The 15,602-nt window shown below is 36.8% G+C and overlaps 2 protein-coding genes across 2 annotated transcripts; both read left to right on the forward strand.

Annotated features, from left to right (window-relative positions):
• Window positions 1-1,204: 1,204 nt before the first annotated feature.
• Window positions 1,205-2,369, forward strand: PCOAH_00037150 (SICA antigen; the record flags this gene model as incomplete). Its single annotated transcript, XM_020060506.1, has 2 exons — window positions 1,205-1,694; window positions 1,720-2,369. 2 exons carry the CDS (start codon window positions 1,205-1,207, stop codon window positions 2,367-2,369), a joined length of 1,140 nt encoding a protein of 379 aa, XP_019916185.1.
• A 1,000-nt stretch (window positions 2,370-3,369) lies between these two features.
• PCOAH_00037160 (SICA antigen) lies at window positions 3,370-4,040 on the forward strand (the record flags this gene model as incomplete). Its single annotated transcript, XM_020060507.1, has 2 exons — window positions 3,370-3,399; window positions 3,564-4,040. The coding sequence occupies 2 exons, from the start codon at window positions 3,370-3,372 to the stop codon at window positions 4,038-4,040; spliced, it is 507 nt and encodes a 168-aa protein (XP_019917064.1).
• Between the last annotated feature and the right edge of the window lie 11,562 nt (window positions 4,041-15,602).

Here is a 15,602-nt window from a genome sequence, read left to right on the forward strand (position 1 = left end):
TGAGGAAAACCTTCAACGACATGATGGAAAATATTCAGGGGGATGCGGAAAATGATCTAGGACACTGTTCTGATGCGGGCGCAGACTGGCAAAAAGAGTTATGTAAAATCTTAGTAAGAATATTCCTTTGGAAGGATGGATTAGAGCAACGAGTCGAACCGGGAATGGGAGGTGGATACGTCAAATGGGAAAAGAGACAAGTGAAGGAAGAAGAAAGGAACAAAGAGAAACTACAACATTATTATAGATGTATGCTAGGTAATGTAACTATTATAAAAATGTTAAGCAAACATTGTAAATTTAACGAAGTTGCAGAAAGAGCTAAAAGTGGTGCGGACGCGGTGAGGAAAAGTATGGGGGACATAGGTCCTGGGAATCAATTCTGTAAAGATGTAGATGTCGGGAGTTTCAAATTAGCAGGAAACGTCCTATGGGGTCAGGTTAGTATATGGATAGATAGGCATAAGGGGGATGCGACTAAGTTGGTTGGGTTCGCGGGAATAAAGAGTGATTGGAACAAACTACAGGTAGTAGAATACTTAGGAAAGTTAAATTGCCCAGGGGAAGGGGGAACGAAGAAAATTAATGAGGGAATCATGGGAGAATTAGGAATAAAAGGGGAAGAACTAAATGTAGAGGAAGACAGTGTATCCTTAGGGAATGATACTTTAGTAGATTTACTGAAAGAGGTCAGGCGTATAGTGGGTGACAATATAGAAAGGAAGGAGGGCGAGCTGGATGAGACAGAAATGGAGCAGAAAATACAGGAAAAAATGAAGGAATTGGATCAAGCTCTACGGAAGCGCGGACCTCTGCCCACCTCAGAGGATAGCAACACCTGTACCGGTGAATTACAGCAACGCTTAGACAAAGTCACAAAACAATGGGGAGTAGACAGAGGGCGCCAGGATCAGACGGATAATCTGCATAGCGTAAGGGAACCATATTACTAACTATTGTTTAGAACAACTGAATGAATAATATTCCTTATATATTTAAAAAATAGGAAAAAAGTAACGTCTACGAATTCTGTTTCTCTTGTATTAAATGTATATATATATATTCCTCTTTTTTCTTTTGGTGTGTTTAGGATGCATATTGGCAAGACGTCAAAAAGGAATTGGAGAAATTGTCTGGGAATTTGACCAAGAATGACGGCGAGGACGAAGATTCATGCAACAACCTTGCACAGGGGGATGCTACAATGACTCCAGGAAACAAAAAAGCATGCCAACTTATTGTTAGAGGATTACGACATGTGTACAGTATGCAGAAGGACCCGAACGATGGGAACGACGCAACTAACAGACCATTTAGGAGAACTATATCTTGTCTCTTATTAAACGCCTATGCACATAAATTGAAAGAAATGGCAGCAAAGGAACAACCTGACTGCGACCTGGAAAAAGGCATACAACATGCCTTCAGTAAAAGTGCAAAAATTAAGGGGGACACATCTCCATGTAATGCTGATAATAAATGTGAGGAGTGTAAGAGAGGGTACTGTCCAGATGAGGAACTGTACAAAAAAAAAGTAGGAGATGAATTAAGTAGCATGCTCGACAATGACGACAACATACAGGAAACTCTAAAGAAAATATGTCTGGAGGATGCACAAACGGCCAAAACGGAGCCAACCAATAAGGACAGACAGGAGGAAGAAACAAAGAACAAGCCTGAGAACACAGCTCCAGGTAAGAGTGCATCATCTTTCAACAGTAATCCTAAAAATTATTAATGCGAAAATATGGAGAATATTAGTGACCATGAGCGTATTGTCGCATGCCTTGAGAAGTCGTAGAAGGCAGCTGTTCCCAAAACTAACGGCGCTAAAGACCCCCACGAGGCTGACAGGGGAACAGGTCCCCCTTGCTGCCCCAGGTAGTAATCGTGCCACTATTGATGTTGCGGATGTTGTCCAAAATGTTACTCCCGAACTTGTTCTTCCTATAGACACCCAAACTCCGAGCACAGGAACAGACACACAAACACCTTCATCCTCGAGTTCAAGTGCAAGTTCAAGTTCAGGAAGTTCTTCCAGTAATTCAGGTGACGAGACAGTTAAAACTGTTGATCAAAGTGATGGTAGTCTCCTTCCTAGTGGTAGTCACACTAGTGGTCCTGGCGAAGGCGGTGGAGGAACGGCAGGAAATGGACCTGGTCAAGCTCCAGGTAAGAACACTAAGTGTGAAAAATCAAGGCGGAAAGCGCATGAAAAAAGGAAAAAGACACGGAGGATGAAAATAAAAAGGAATGGAAGGGGTCTAAGGAAGGGAGGTCTAAGGAAGGGAGGTCTAAGGAAGGGAGGTCTAAGGAAGGGAGGTCTAAGGAAGGAAGAAGGATCTAAGGAGGTAATGAAGCAGGTCTAAGAAGGAAAGGAAGGGGGTCTAAGGAAGTGGTCTAAGGAAGGAAAGGAAGGTGGTCTAAGTAAAAAAAGGAAGGGGTCTAAGGAAGGAAGGAAAGGATGGGGTCTAAGGTTCTTTTCATACCCCCCTCCTTCCAACCTGAAACCCCAACAACCTTCCCATATACCTTCCATAATAATGTGCACCTCCAGGGTGTACGAAAAAAAAAAAAAAAAAAAAAGAAGAAGGGGAGAAGAAAAAAAAAAAGAAAGGAAGAAGATAAATTCAACCATCTTTTTTTTTTCCTTCTTACTTTTCAGGTGCAAGTGGTTTAACTGATCCAGTTGGTGGAGGGGGTGCCCGAGGCACCCCTGCCGCACTTATTAACAAGCTTAACCCTTCTGACCTCCTTATCACATACCTTCCTACAATTCCCGTTCTAATTGGTACTTCTGTCATAAGTTATTTGCTATGGAAGGTATGAAAGAAAAGAAATGTTAAGAAGAAAGAAAAAAGAAAATTATTTTTAGAAGAAAAGAAGAAGGAAAAAAGAAAAAAAAAAAAAAAAAGAAGAAGAATGAAAAGAAAGAAAGAAAGGAACGAAGAAAAGGAAGGTTTAAGGAAGAAAAAAAAAGAAGAAAAAAAAGGAAGAAAAAAAAGGAAGAAAAAAAAGGAAGAAAAAAAAGGAAGAAAAAAAAGGAAGAAAAAAAAGGAAGAAAAAAAAGGAAGAAAAAAAAGGAAGAAAAAAAAGGAAGAAAGCAAGAAGAAAAGAAAAAAAAGAAAATAGGGAAGGTTTAAGGTAAAAAAGGGAAAGGATAGGTAAATTAAGGAAAAAAAAAAAGGTTTAGGATTCCGTATTTAGGGTTCCGGCCTTCTAGGTCATGGAACAACAATTTGGCGTGGTGTTTAGCTGCTTTAGGGTGTAAGGACGGCAATGTGGCGTGCTGTTTAGCTGTTTCAAGGAGGGATATACATCGAGAGATTGCATACAAATAGAAAAAAATAAAAAGAGAAAAAGCAATAAATGTGTGACTCTATGGTTTCACATTTTAGTGTGTGTGTGTGTATAGGATTTCGCATTTTAGGGTGTGTGTGTGTGTATAGGATTTCGCATGTTAGGGTGTACGTGTAGGAATTACTGTTGCTTGTAAACAAACATTTCTCATGCCTATTAAAGAAACTTCTTCTTACCTTTTTTTATTTTTTTTATTTTTTCAGTACTTTGGAATGCTTCGTAGAAGAAGAAAACGTTACAGAAGAGCTCATCAAGCACGTAGTCCCTCCTTAGGTCAGCAGATTGTTGAGCATGTGGACGACCAGGCAGATGGTCCACATGCATATACCTTAGTAAAGGAACGCAAAGCTCGTTCTACGCCTATAAAAAGGAGGAAAAAACGTGCTGTTGGTCGTGCTGGTCGTCGCCGTGGTAGTCTACGTCGCCGCATGATTATTGATATTCATTTAGAAGTCTTAAACGAATGTCAAAAAGGCAACCTTCATTCGACGAAGGAGGACTTTTTTGAAATTTTGGTTCAAGAATTTATGGGAAACAATTTTATAGAAGAAGACTTTGTTCCTAAGGAACAGGTTCCATGTTCAGATTCCGGGTTTAGGGTTGATCTTCCTAAGGAACAGGTTCCATGGTCATATTCAGGGTTTAGGGTTGATATTCCTAAGGAAGAGGTTCCAGGTTAAGTTTCTGTTTTCGGTTATAGGGAGGGAGACTTTGTTCCTAAGGAAGATGTTGCAAAGGAACAGGTTCCAGGTTCAGGGTTCGGGCTTTAGGGTGTAGTAAATATTTTTTTGTTTTTTTTTTTTCGTTTTGTGTATTAGATTGTTTACGTTGGTGTGTAATGAATATAAGTGAAAGTGAAAAAAAATTTTTGCTCCTTCACTTTATTTTGATTTGTTTGGTAAAATTTTTTTTTTTATTGGAGATTTAAAAAAATGCTTATTAATTTTGTTACAATAATTTTGACTTCATAAATTTCTTTTTGTTATAAATTTTTATCTTTGTGTAATTTTTTTTTTTTTCGCTTTTTTTTAAATACACAAATATTTTTTCAAAAATGTCAGGACCTTTTTCTGCATCCGCGTTGCGAGTACCTGCCCTTGATGCAGTTATTTAAACATACACATAGAAGCACGGAAAAAAAGTAATGAAATATGAAGAAAAGAAGGAAGGAAAGAAAATGAATGGAGGAAAAAAGAAGAAAGTGTTTCTTTTTTTTTTCCTACACTCCATATAAATTCTGTTCACGGTGTTATTGATGCATCCCCTCTCTTGAGGGAAGGGGCACACACTCATTCAACATTCCAAATGTGTTACATTCCACAATGTGTTACACAGCGACGGTGTTACATGCGACTGTAACTTATATTCGGATTGGGACCTGGTGCATTATTTGTTCTGTTCCTGGTCGTCTGTCTTGTGTGCGCATCAGGAGAACGTAGCGTGGTGGGATGAAACGTGGAACTTGTTTCCGAACTTCCTGTGTAACCTATTGTTGAAGTGTCTTCTGTTAAGTCGTCCAAGTTGCGCTGGATGTTAGATCTTCTCTTTCTTGTGTTTCTGCTTCCTCCTCCAGTATGGTTACCAAACCAAGAAGACCATGGTTTATACTGAAGGGGAAGGAAGGTTGTTATGTGGTTGGTGGTAGGTGGGTTGTTAGGGTGGTGGTAGGGTGGTAGGTGGGAAGGTTGTTAGGTGGTTGGTATGTGGAAGGAAGGTTGTTAGCTGGTAGGATGGTAGATGGGTTGTTAGGTGGTAGAGTGAAAGGAAGGTTGTTAGGGGTGGTTGTAGGTGAAAGGAAAGGAGGGTCTAAGGAAGAGGAAAAGAAGGAGTGTGTAAGGAAGGAAAGGTCTAACGAAGGATGATCTAAGGAGGGAAGGAAAGGAGGGTCTAAGGTGGTGGAACGAAGGGATGGAATGTCTAAGGAAGGAAGGGGCAGGTAGAAGGAGTTAGAAGAAAGGGGTTTAGAAGGGGGACTAAGGGAGGTGGAAAGGAGGTCTAAGGAGGAGGAGGGAAGGAAGGGGAGGTCTAAGGAGGAAGGAAAGGTGGTCTAAGGAAGGAAGGAAAGGGAAAAATATTATTATTTATAGTAGTATTTTAATTTTAACTTTACCTTATACAATAAGAAGGGAGCGACTGTCATTCCGAGTGTGCCGATGATGGAGGAGATGGAAGAGGTGGTGGTGGCAGAACGAACAGCTTCGTTTGCTTCACGCTGCTTCTCTGCTCTTAGTTTGTCCATCTGACGGGAATGTGTTTCATTTGCTTCTTTCTCAATTTGTAGTTTAGATTCTGATTCACATTGTAATTTTAACATTTTATCAAGAATCTCTTTCTTATGTTGATTCCAGGAGGAGGTACAATAATCATCACTCGAATTGGTTCTACAATGTGCAGCCACCGCATAATAAGCTGAAAAAAATTTATCTATGTGTTCGTTATATGTACTATGACAATTGGGTTTACTACTTTCTAATATTTGTTGTATATCATTATGGTCATGCCACCACTCGAATAGTGTTTTTCTTTGTTGGAAAAGTTCCCATTTAACATCGCTGTATTGAATTCTACATTCGTCATCAAGATTACTTCCCTTCAGCTTTTCGTGAATTGCACGCAGCAGGCTTGACAAGGTTTTACCATTTAATTTGTCCCCATATTGATCTCCTAACCAAAAATAAAAAAATTCACAGGGTATGTTTTTATCAGGCTTTGATTGCCTGTTCTGCTTCATCTTGCATGCGGAACAATACGCCTTTGCGATTTTCTCGGCATCTTCAATAATTTTTGTACATCCTTGGAAAGTGCTAGTTAATTGAGTTCTTAACTGATCAGGTTGGATACCAGTGCTATTACATTCACTCCCATTAGCCAAATTAAATTTACTATAGAAGTTCTGGTGTGAAGGTAATTGTTCTAAATTCAGTGGCTGCAAATATATAATTAATATAATATATATATATATGTGCACGCCTTATATTCTCATTATCTTGTGTACAGAATATTATGTACATGCAGAAGTATTGTATGTGTATATGTGCATGTACCCTCACATGGAAGGAAACATATATAATAATCCGTATTACTTTTGTCATTGTAAATGCTTATGTATGTATATTTTTCTGTTGCATATATGTAATATGAATTTTATATGTTAAGAAATTGTGTTGTTGTTCATATAAGTACATCCAATATAGGGGGATATGTATGTGTATGTATGCCAAAATTTTTTTGCCCACTTTATGATTGTAAGTGTGATTGTGGAATTTTCACTTCTTTTTTGTTTACTAATTATAACATATATATTCCTTAATTCCTTGAACAATAGTAATATACCACATACACAAATGTGTACATCAAAATCATTACATATGTATATTGGAGCCATTATACATTGTACATATATATATTAAGGTAAAAAAAATATATAAAGAATTAAGCCCAAAAGAAAAAAAAAAGTATTCCTCCTAATTTTTTTTTAATCCATATATATATATATATATATATATATATATATATTGTATACAGTTCATCTACATGCCTATGTGCAGTTCTTATATATATATATGTATAAGGAGTTACGTTGCATCCCTCCTTTCCCTTCCCCTTTCCTGAATGTGTATATTCATAAATGTACTGTGAAGAGGGTAAATTTATATGAAATAAAATGAAAAGAAGCGTACATAATAATACAAAGGATATTTGCATTAATTATGCATACAAGGGAGAAATATATGCATCCTTATAGTATATGCTTGACAGTACAATCCTCCCCTCTTCCCTTCTGTTTATGTAATTGTTCAGTAATAATAAATTGTTTTTTCTTCTTTTTTTTTTTTTTTTATATTTAACATTATCTCCAAATAAGAAACAGCAGAATTTTTTAGTGTATACATGTATATAAAAATTCCACTGTTAAAACATGTGCATAATAATTTGCTACTCCACCTTATTACACCGTCAGAAGGAAGGGTGTGACATACTACTGGAGAGTGTGTGGGAGGGGGTGTAACATTCTCTTTTTTTTTTTCTCATAAAAAGGAATATGATTATTAAGAATGTTATCATCATAAATTGTATAGAATAGAACTAAAAACCATGTTGTTTTTATTTCAAATTACCACATAACTTTTGCATTAATTAGTATTATGTACATTTTTATTACTTCCTTCCTTTAAAAATATATATGTAACACACGCTCAAAAAAGAAGCAAACAAAAAAAAAAAGAAGCAGAAAAAACAGCAAAATGATGGCACCAATGCCTTTAACAAAACTTTCCATACTCCTCACCTTCGCCATACTTTACTCCTCGTGGGCACGACGTAACCCAAATCACCACTACGTAAGATAATAACAACTGTTACATTTTTAAAATGATCGCGCACATTACTATAATTAACTCCCATCTTTTTATTAAGAATAGAAAAAAAAAAGAGAAAAAAAAAGTTTTTCCACCACCCTAACACCCCTTCCTTACCCCCTTTTTTTTTTTAGGTGACTGCCATAAGCACATCATCCAAGGGTGTCGAAACTAAGAAGACAAGTACCACTCCTGTTATGGGTGTAAAAACACAAAAATCCAAGTGGAGTGATGATGATGGTACATCAAACAACAACAACAACGATGATGACGTGGTCCCTTTAAGGACGGAAAGAATAGACGCTTTCTTGGATCAGGACGATAAAAAATTATTTCACCGATTCTATGCAACAAGAAGTGGTAAAAATGGGAACAATGAACGTCCCAAAGCGGATAATGATGATACTTCCTATCACCCCTTTTGGAAGAACCGCCGCCGTTGCGATGCAATAAAACTCTTTTTGGACAGCGGTTCCATGGAAAGTGTTCATTCATTGTCTACAAGATGCAGTTCCATGGGCAGCCGTTCCTGCTGCATGGACAGTTCGATGGACAGCCGTTCCTCCCTCGACAGCACTTGCTCCATGGATAGCGGTTCCTCCATGGAGAGCCTCTTTGAGGAGCGTAATGATGACAATCATTATGATGATTATTCAACAACAGTATATAGAAGAAATAAAGCACAAACAAATGGAAGAATAGCAACTGGGTTACTCCCACCCAGGGAATTCCATCCTAGGGGATGTCGACCTAGAGGATTTTTTAATAAATTGTTATATATTATAAAAAGAAGATTATGGACAAGAAAACGGGGATCATTGCTGTCACCGTTCTTGTCATCACCTCTCGTATTGACCCTTACCATTTTATATGTATTAGCTTTGTGTTGTGTTGGTTTAATTGTTGCACTTTCTATAGGAAATCCACCACCACCATATTCGTGGGCGCAAACTGGTTTTGCTATTGTTGCTTTTATGGTATGTATTCTTCTGAGTGTAAAATTAGGTACAAATTGGAACGCTTAAGGAATCGTTACAAAACTGCTATAAATAGGTACAAAAACTTTTAGTAATCGTTACGGACCGTTACGGAACCGTTGTTTTGGGAAAAACCGTTGTTTGGGGAGGACGGAGAACCGTTGTTTTGGGGAAGGGAACCTTTTTTTCGGATGGAAAAACTTTCTTTTCGGAAGAATTTGTTTTAATCTAAACAAGAAAAATGTTGCAAATTTATGGCGAACATAGAAAAAAAATGTACAATACATGTGCAATAAATGAAAAGAACTGCGCAAGGGAGATTATGTGTACCATGATCTTTTGTGCGCATTAGGTATTATAGCAGCGACTCCAAATTCCTAAAGGAAATATGATAAGTAGTGGTGTATATGTACGTATTAATGAATGTGTATATAATATTTGTATTATACCAATAGTTATTATTATAAATTTAAAGGTACAAAAATAATTGACAACAGTGGAACATTGTTGTACACTCTCTCCCCATAGGAAATTGATGATAATGTATACACAAAGAAAGCACAAAAAATTTGCTCCCTACACATAACCCCTAAACCTAAGTAGCAATATTAATGCCCTACAACTAAAAAAAAAAAAGAACATTGCACCATCTGAGCACATAAGAAAACTAATATACTCCCTTAAACAGTTTCTATTCACCCATTATATCTGAACATTCAAACAACAAAAATGTTAAGCACAAACATGCATAATTGCAATATGCTCAAAATATGTGAGCAAATCGTACTTATTACACTGTTAGAACTGTTATATAATTAGAGAGCGAACTTTTTTCTTCGCTCTCTCTCTCTCTTTCTCTTTCTTTGTAGAAAAAGAAAAAAGGAAGAATACGAACCACTTTCACTGCATTTGTATATTATAATTATATATGTGCAATTAAAAAAAAATGAACAACTCTTTTTTTTTTTTTTTTTTTTGACCATTATTTTAAATTATATTACATAACACCTTCCACATGTGTTAGAGTATATTCTAATTTTTAATTTAGAAAGAAAAGTTTATTTACACATTCATCATTAAACATTAATTGAAATACGCACCAAAAGTGACTTAATTATACATTTCACAAACGACTTCACAAACAACTTCACAAACACTTTGTAATTTAAAAATAAAGAAAAAAAAAAAAAAAGAAGAAGGAAGCAAAAACAAAATAATGGCACCTTTAACATCTGCAAAGCTGTTCATACTTAGCTTGATACTGTATTCCTGGTCAGAACATGATCACCACCACCATGTATGACAGTTACTATGAAATTGTTGAAATTTGCGCATATATTTATTATAAATGAACTTTGTTCCCCTTTTTGCACTAAAAGTTGAAAAAAAAAGGAGGGTGTGTTGGAAAAAAAAAAAAATTTCACCCCTAACAACCTTTTTTTATCTTTAGGTAAGTGCTTTAAGCACATCATGGAATAACAGGGACAGAACAACCAACCATTTTGATTCGTCGGATTCAAGCAGTACAAGCAGTGAAGGATCATCCACAACACGTGTTCGAACTGGTACAAAAACGGGGTTGCAAAGTCCATTTTCTCATAAAAGTTATAATGAAGACGACCCTCCCTTTAGAAACATCTCCTTAAATGAACCATATAAAACATGCAGGAGAAGAAATACCACCCTAAAAGATAGATATCGAAGGTTGTATAAAAAATGTAAATATGGAAAGTTTAAACATAGAACCTTATTATTTTTTGTATTAGGAGCATTAGTCACTTGTCCATTTGTATTGTATTATGGATGCACAAAAATGATTGTTCAAAAATGTTCAGGAACAGAGAATGTAGCCTTAAGTGTAAAGACATGTAATGCGGGAGTGGAAAGTGTACCAGTTTCAATGGTAATGTACGCACTTGGTATATTCATTGTACTCCTTATGATAGGTGCTTTACTTGGATTCTACTACTGTAGAGCAAGAAAAAAATATATCCAACGATCCAAATACAAAAGACACAAATTATAAATACAAATACAAAAATTACAAATTATAAGTTACAAAGTTGTAAAATGTGGAAATGTGGAAAACTTTTGTTGTCTTTTTTTCTCCCTACGCACCCATACACCCCCATATATTTTTCTATATTATATATATTTTTTTTTTGCTCCAACCTTTTTGTGCACATTTTTTGCACACCTATTTTTCAAATACCTAAAAAAATAGTGTGTGTATAGTTTTTTTTCAAGTATAGATGATCAATTCCTCCTCCCACATATATGTGGGGAGGGGAGGGTTCTTGATTGTGTCCAATCCATACACCACTTCAATGTATACACCAGTTTCAATCCATACACCACTTCAATGTATACACCAGTTTCAATCCATACACCACTTCAATCCATACACCACTTCAATCCATACACCACTTCAATCCATACACCACTTCAATCCATACACCACTTCAATCCATACACCACTTCAATCCATACACCACTTCAATCCATACACCACTTCAATCCATACACCACTTCAATCCATACACCACTTCAATGTATACACCAGCCTTATGCATGTTGGTATGGATAGGCTACACTGAACATCTACACTTTTCTGCGAAAGGAAATTTTTCGTTCATTAAAGGGGTGTTTGGATAGTGGTGAATGGTAAATACCTTGCACTATCACTATGCGCACATAAAATCATTCCTGTCTTACCACGTCCTTTATCGGTATACAACTTATATATATATACATATATATATGGGTATATATAACTTATATATATATATGGGTATATATAACTTATATATATATATGGTTATATACAACGTATATATATATAGTTATATATATATATATGGGTATACCACTTTACAGCAAATAGTAGTATTGTTCTAAAAGAGTGGGTTGTTCCCTCGATTTCCCCCCGCGTGCACTTGTTAAAAGGATGTGGCACGACATAGTTGTACACGAAAAGGAAAAAGTACAAAAAAAATTGAATAAAAAATTTTTAAAAAATAATACATTAATAAAAAATTTTAAAAAAATAATAAATTAATATACAAAAATTAATAAAATGGAATGAACACGGAATGGGAAGCACATTTTAATATATGTGCAAAGAATATAATCTACATTAGAAAGAGTGAAGGAATGAAAAAGGAGTGAGGGAGTGAAGAAGTGATGGAGTGAAGGAGTGAAGAAGTGAGGGAGTGAAGGAGTGAAGAAGTGATGGAGTGAAGGAGTGAAGAAGTGAGGGAGTGAAGGAGTGAAGAAGTGATGGAGTGAAGGAGTGAAGAAGTGAGGGAGTGAAGGAGTGAAGAAGTGATGGAGTGAAGGAAAAAGAAGGAATGAAGGAGTGAAGGAAGAAAAAAAAATTACAGTTTTAAAGGAAAAAGGAATGAAGAAGATTAGCTCAAATAGCACAATACATAATACACATACATACATATATATGTACATATTATATATAAATGAACAACTCCATAACATACTTACCATAAAAATAGAATAAAAGAATAAAAAAAAAAAAAGAAGAAAAGAAGGATCACATGAATATATATGTACGAAGAATATAATCTACACTTTGAAAGAGTGAAGAAGGTAGCTCCTATAATGCAATATATATATATATATATATAACATATACATATATATATTTTTTGCTAAAAGTAAATGTATTAAAATGTACACATCAGGAGATAAAGGAAGGAAGTAAAAAATTTACCGTCAAAAAAAGAGAAAAAAAGAAGAAGAAACAAAAAATTACCATTCTTACATAAATAGTAGGTTATATGTATAGGTATATATATATATATACATATATATGTATATATGCATGAACCATATATATATGTCGAAGGAAGAAAAGGGGGAAAAAACAGCATACACACAACATTTTTATAACACAAAAATTTCCTTATACAAGGCAAAAGGGGGGAAAGGCAAAAAGGCAAAAATATATACATATATATATATATATATATATATATATATATATATATATATATACATATGCACGTGAACAATGACAGAAGGGGTAACGGTAATCACATTTATCTTGTACAAAGAATAGATTTAAGCAGTGTGTACAAACATATATAATACATCGTAAAGAATGGAATAAATAATAATATAGAATACATAGTGACACATATATTCCATTAATTGCCTTCATAGGAACTCCATTTGAAGCAGCTACCATCGAAGAACGATTTATACGGACACCTACCGGGAATAAGGAGCCAAACTGATTGTAGTAAACAGAGGAATGTAGGAACAGTTGAAAATAATATAAAAGCCTAACATGGAATGGGAGATCATGTTAATAAAATTGTACAGAGCTGGTGTTATATGCATGACGTGATGGGGGTCCCCGGGTCCAAGAATGAATTATGTTATGATTTCTATTATTGGCTGGGGGGTATGGTATCGAAGAGTTCACATGCCACCAATTCATTTCAGACCATCATGGATGAGATTTACAAGGACATGAAGGATGTAGTCTCGAAGAGCGTATGCAGAAATCTATACACCAGTATTCACAAAAAAATTTTCGAAGAAAGAAAACTAATGTATGATTATTATAGAGACTACGATCTTATTGTTACATATTCGGATATAGCGCCGAAATCTTGTGATCAGGCATATCACCAACATTTAGAAAAGCTAAAAGGAGCATGTACAACTGTAAATACATACTGCCCAAATGGAAAAGGTACTAATGATCCCTTTTGTACCTGGTTTAGTTCGAAGATGACTGATGGGAAATGTGACGAAGAAATATTGAAATGTAATCCGAACCCAGGTTCTTCTGGACCAGGTAGTACTGGACACCAGTCTCCTGGGTCCTCCGGTCCTGGTAGTACCGGAACTTGGAAACCCGGATCCTCTGGTCCCGGTAGTACTGGAACATGGAACCCAGGTTCTTCTGGTACCGGTTCCACGGGAACTTGGAATCCAGGTTCTTCTGGACACGACCCTCCGGGTTCCCAAGTTGGTCGAGGTGCTGTCGTACCTGGTGCCGTGTCTGGTGCATTAGCTGCAGTAGGACTTCCTGCCTTAGCATACTTTTTTTACAAGTATAAATCACACCTCTTCTTCCTTAAGGGGAATAGTCATTCTGAAGGAAGAAGGAATAGGTCCCTTAGGATAGAATTGAACAGGTTCTCAAACCACGACGACGACTCAACAACAATAAATTCATCAGAATATTCAATCCCATATAACTCATCATCATCATCCAGATGAAGAAGGAAGATTGTTAGTTGGTAGGTGTGTTGTTAGACGTGGTAGGGAGGAAGGAAGGTTGTTAGGGTGGTGGTAGGTGGGTTGTTAGGTGGAAGGATGGAAGGAAGGTTGTTAGGGTGGTGGTAGGTGGGTTGTTAGGTGGAAGGATGGAAGGAAGGTTGTTAGGGTGGTGGTAGGTGGGTTGTTAGGTGGAAGGATGGAAGGAAGGTTGTTAGGGTGGAAGAAAGGTTGTTAGGGTGGTGGTAGGGTGGAAGAAAGGTTGTTCAGTGGTGCTAGAGTGGAAGGAAGGAAGGTTGTTGGGGTGAATTAGGTCTAAGGAAGTGGTATGAGGGTCTAGGAAAGCGAAGGAAAGAGAATCTAAAGAAGGAAGGGTGGTCTAAGGAAGGAAAGGAGGGTCTAAGGAAGGAGAGAAGGAGTGTCTAGGGAAGGATGGGGTGTTAGGAGTGGAAGGAAAGGTCTAAGGAAGGAGGTTCTAAGGAGAAGGAAGGATGTATAAAAAAGGAAGCTTTTGTTAGGGGTGTAGGAATGAATGTTGTTAGGGGTGGAAGAATGGTTTTTCGGGGTGGAAGAAAGGTTGTTCGGTGTGGAACCTGATAATTGTGCAGGGGGGAGTGCACTTAGGGGGGGTTAGGTCGTTCGAAGGTGGTAGAATGATGGTTGTAAGGTGTGGTAGAGAGGAAGGTCATTTCCTTAAAGGACGAAAAAAAAAAGAAAGAAAAAAAAAAAGAAAAAAAAAAAAAAGGAGGAAAGGTGTGCAGGGGGGTGCAGTTTTTAGGGGTAGCTGTATGGTTCCGTTATGGGTGGAGGGAAGGTGTTAGATTGTTAGGGGTGTAAGGAAGGTTATTAGGTTAGAGGGAAGAAGGAAGAAAATATGCTTAGGGTAAGTGTGCAGGGGGGTGCACGTTAGGGCAGAAAGGCATAGAGGAAGAAAGGAAACGAAGGAACAAAAAAAAAATGGAAAAAAAACAAAGGGAAAGAAGGAAGAAAAAAAAAATGAAAGAAAGAAAAGAAAAAATAAAGAAGGAGGGAAAAAAAAAAATGAGGAAGAAAAGTGTGCACTGTGGTGCAATTGGGGGTGTTGGGCAGAGGGGACGTTCCTAGTGCTATTAGAATGAGGAGTTACGGGTGTAGACGTAGGGTGTGGGGATGCTAGAATAAAGATTTAGGGGGGCTAAAATGGAAGGTTTAAGGATATTAGAATGATTTTTTAGGAGTGGAAGGAAGGAAGGTCACTTTTTTTAAGGAAGATAGAAAAAAAGAAAAAAAAAAAAATTGAAGGGTTGGACGTGTTCAGAGAGGTGCACATAGAGGGAAGATGTTGAAGGAAGTATGCAGGAAGGTGCACCTATGGTAGTATATTGGGGGAAGTATGCATGGTGGAAGGAGGGGTTGTTAGGTGGTAGGTGTGCAGAGGGCTGCACCTGGGGGGGGAAGTATAAAGGAAGAAGGATGGAGAGTTAAGGAAGGTAGGGGAGTGAAGCTTCAAGGTGTGAAATTAGTGTGTAACGATATAAGAATAAAAGGGTTAAGGGTGTGAGGAGTAGTTGTAAGGGTATTAGAAAAAAAAGGTTAGGGGTATTAGAATGAAGGGTTAGGGTTGTGAGGTGTACGGTGTAAGGGTATTAGAATAAAAGGTTAAGGTTATGGGATAAGGTTT

Source organism: Plasmodium coatneyi, chromosome 12 (assembly GCF_001680005.1).
Source record: "Plasmodium coatneyi strain Hackeri chromosome 12, complete sequence".
NCBI classification, from domain to species: Eukaryota; Apicomplexa; class Aconoidasida; order Haemosporida; family Plasmodiidae; genus Plasmodium; species Plasmodium coatneyi.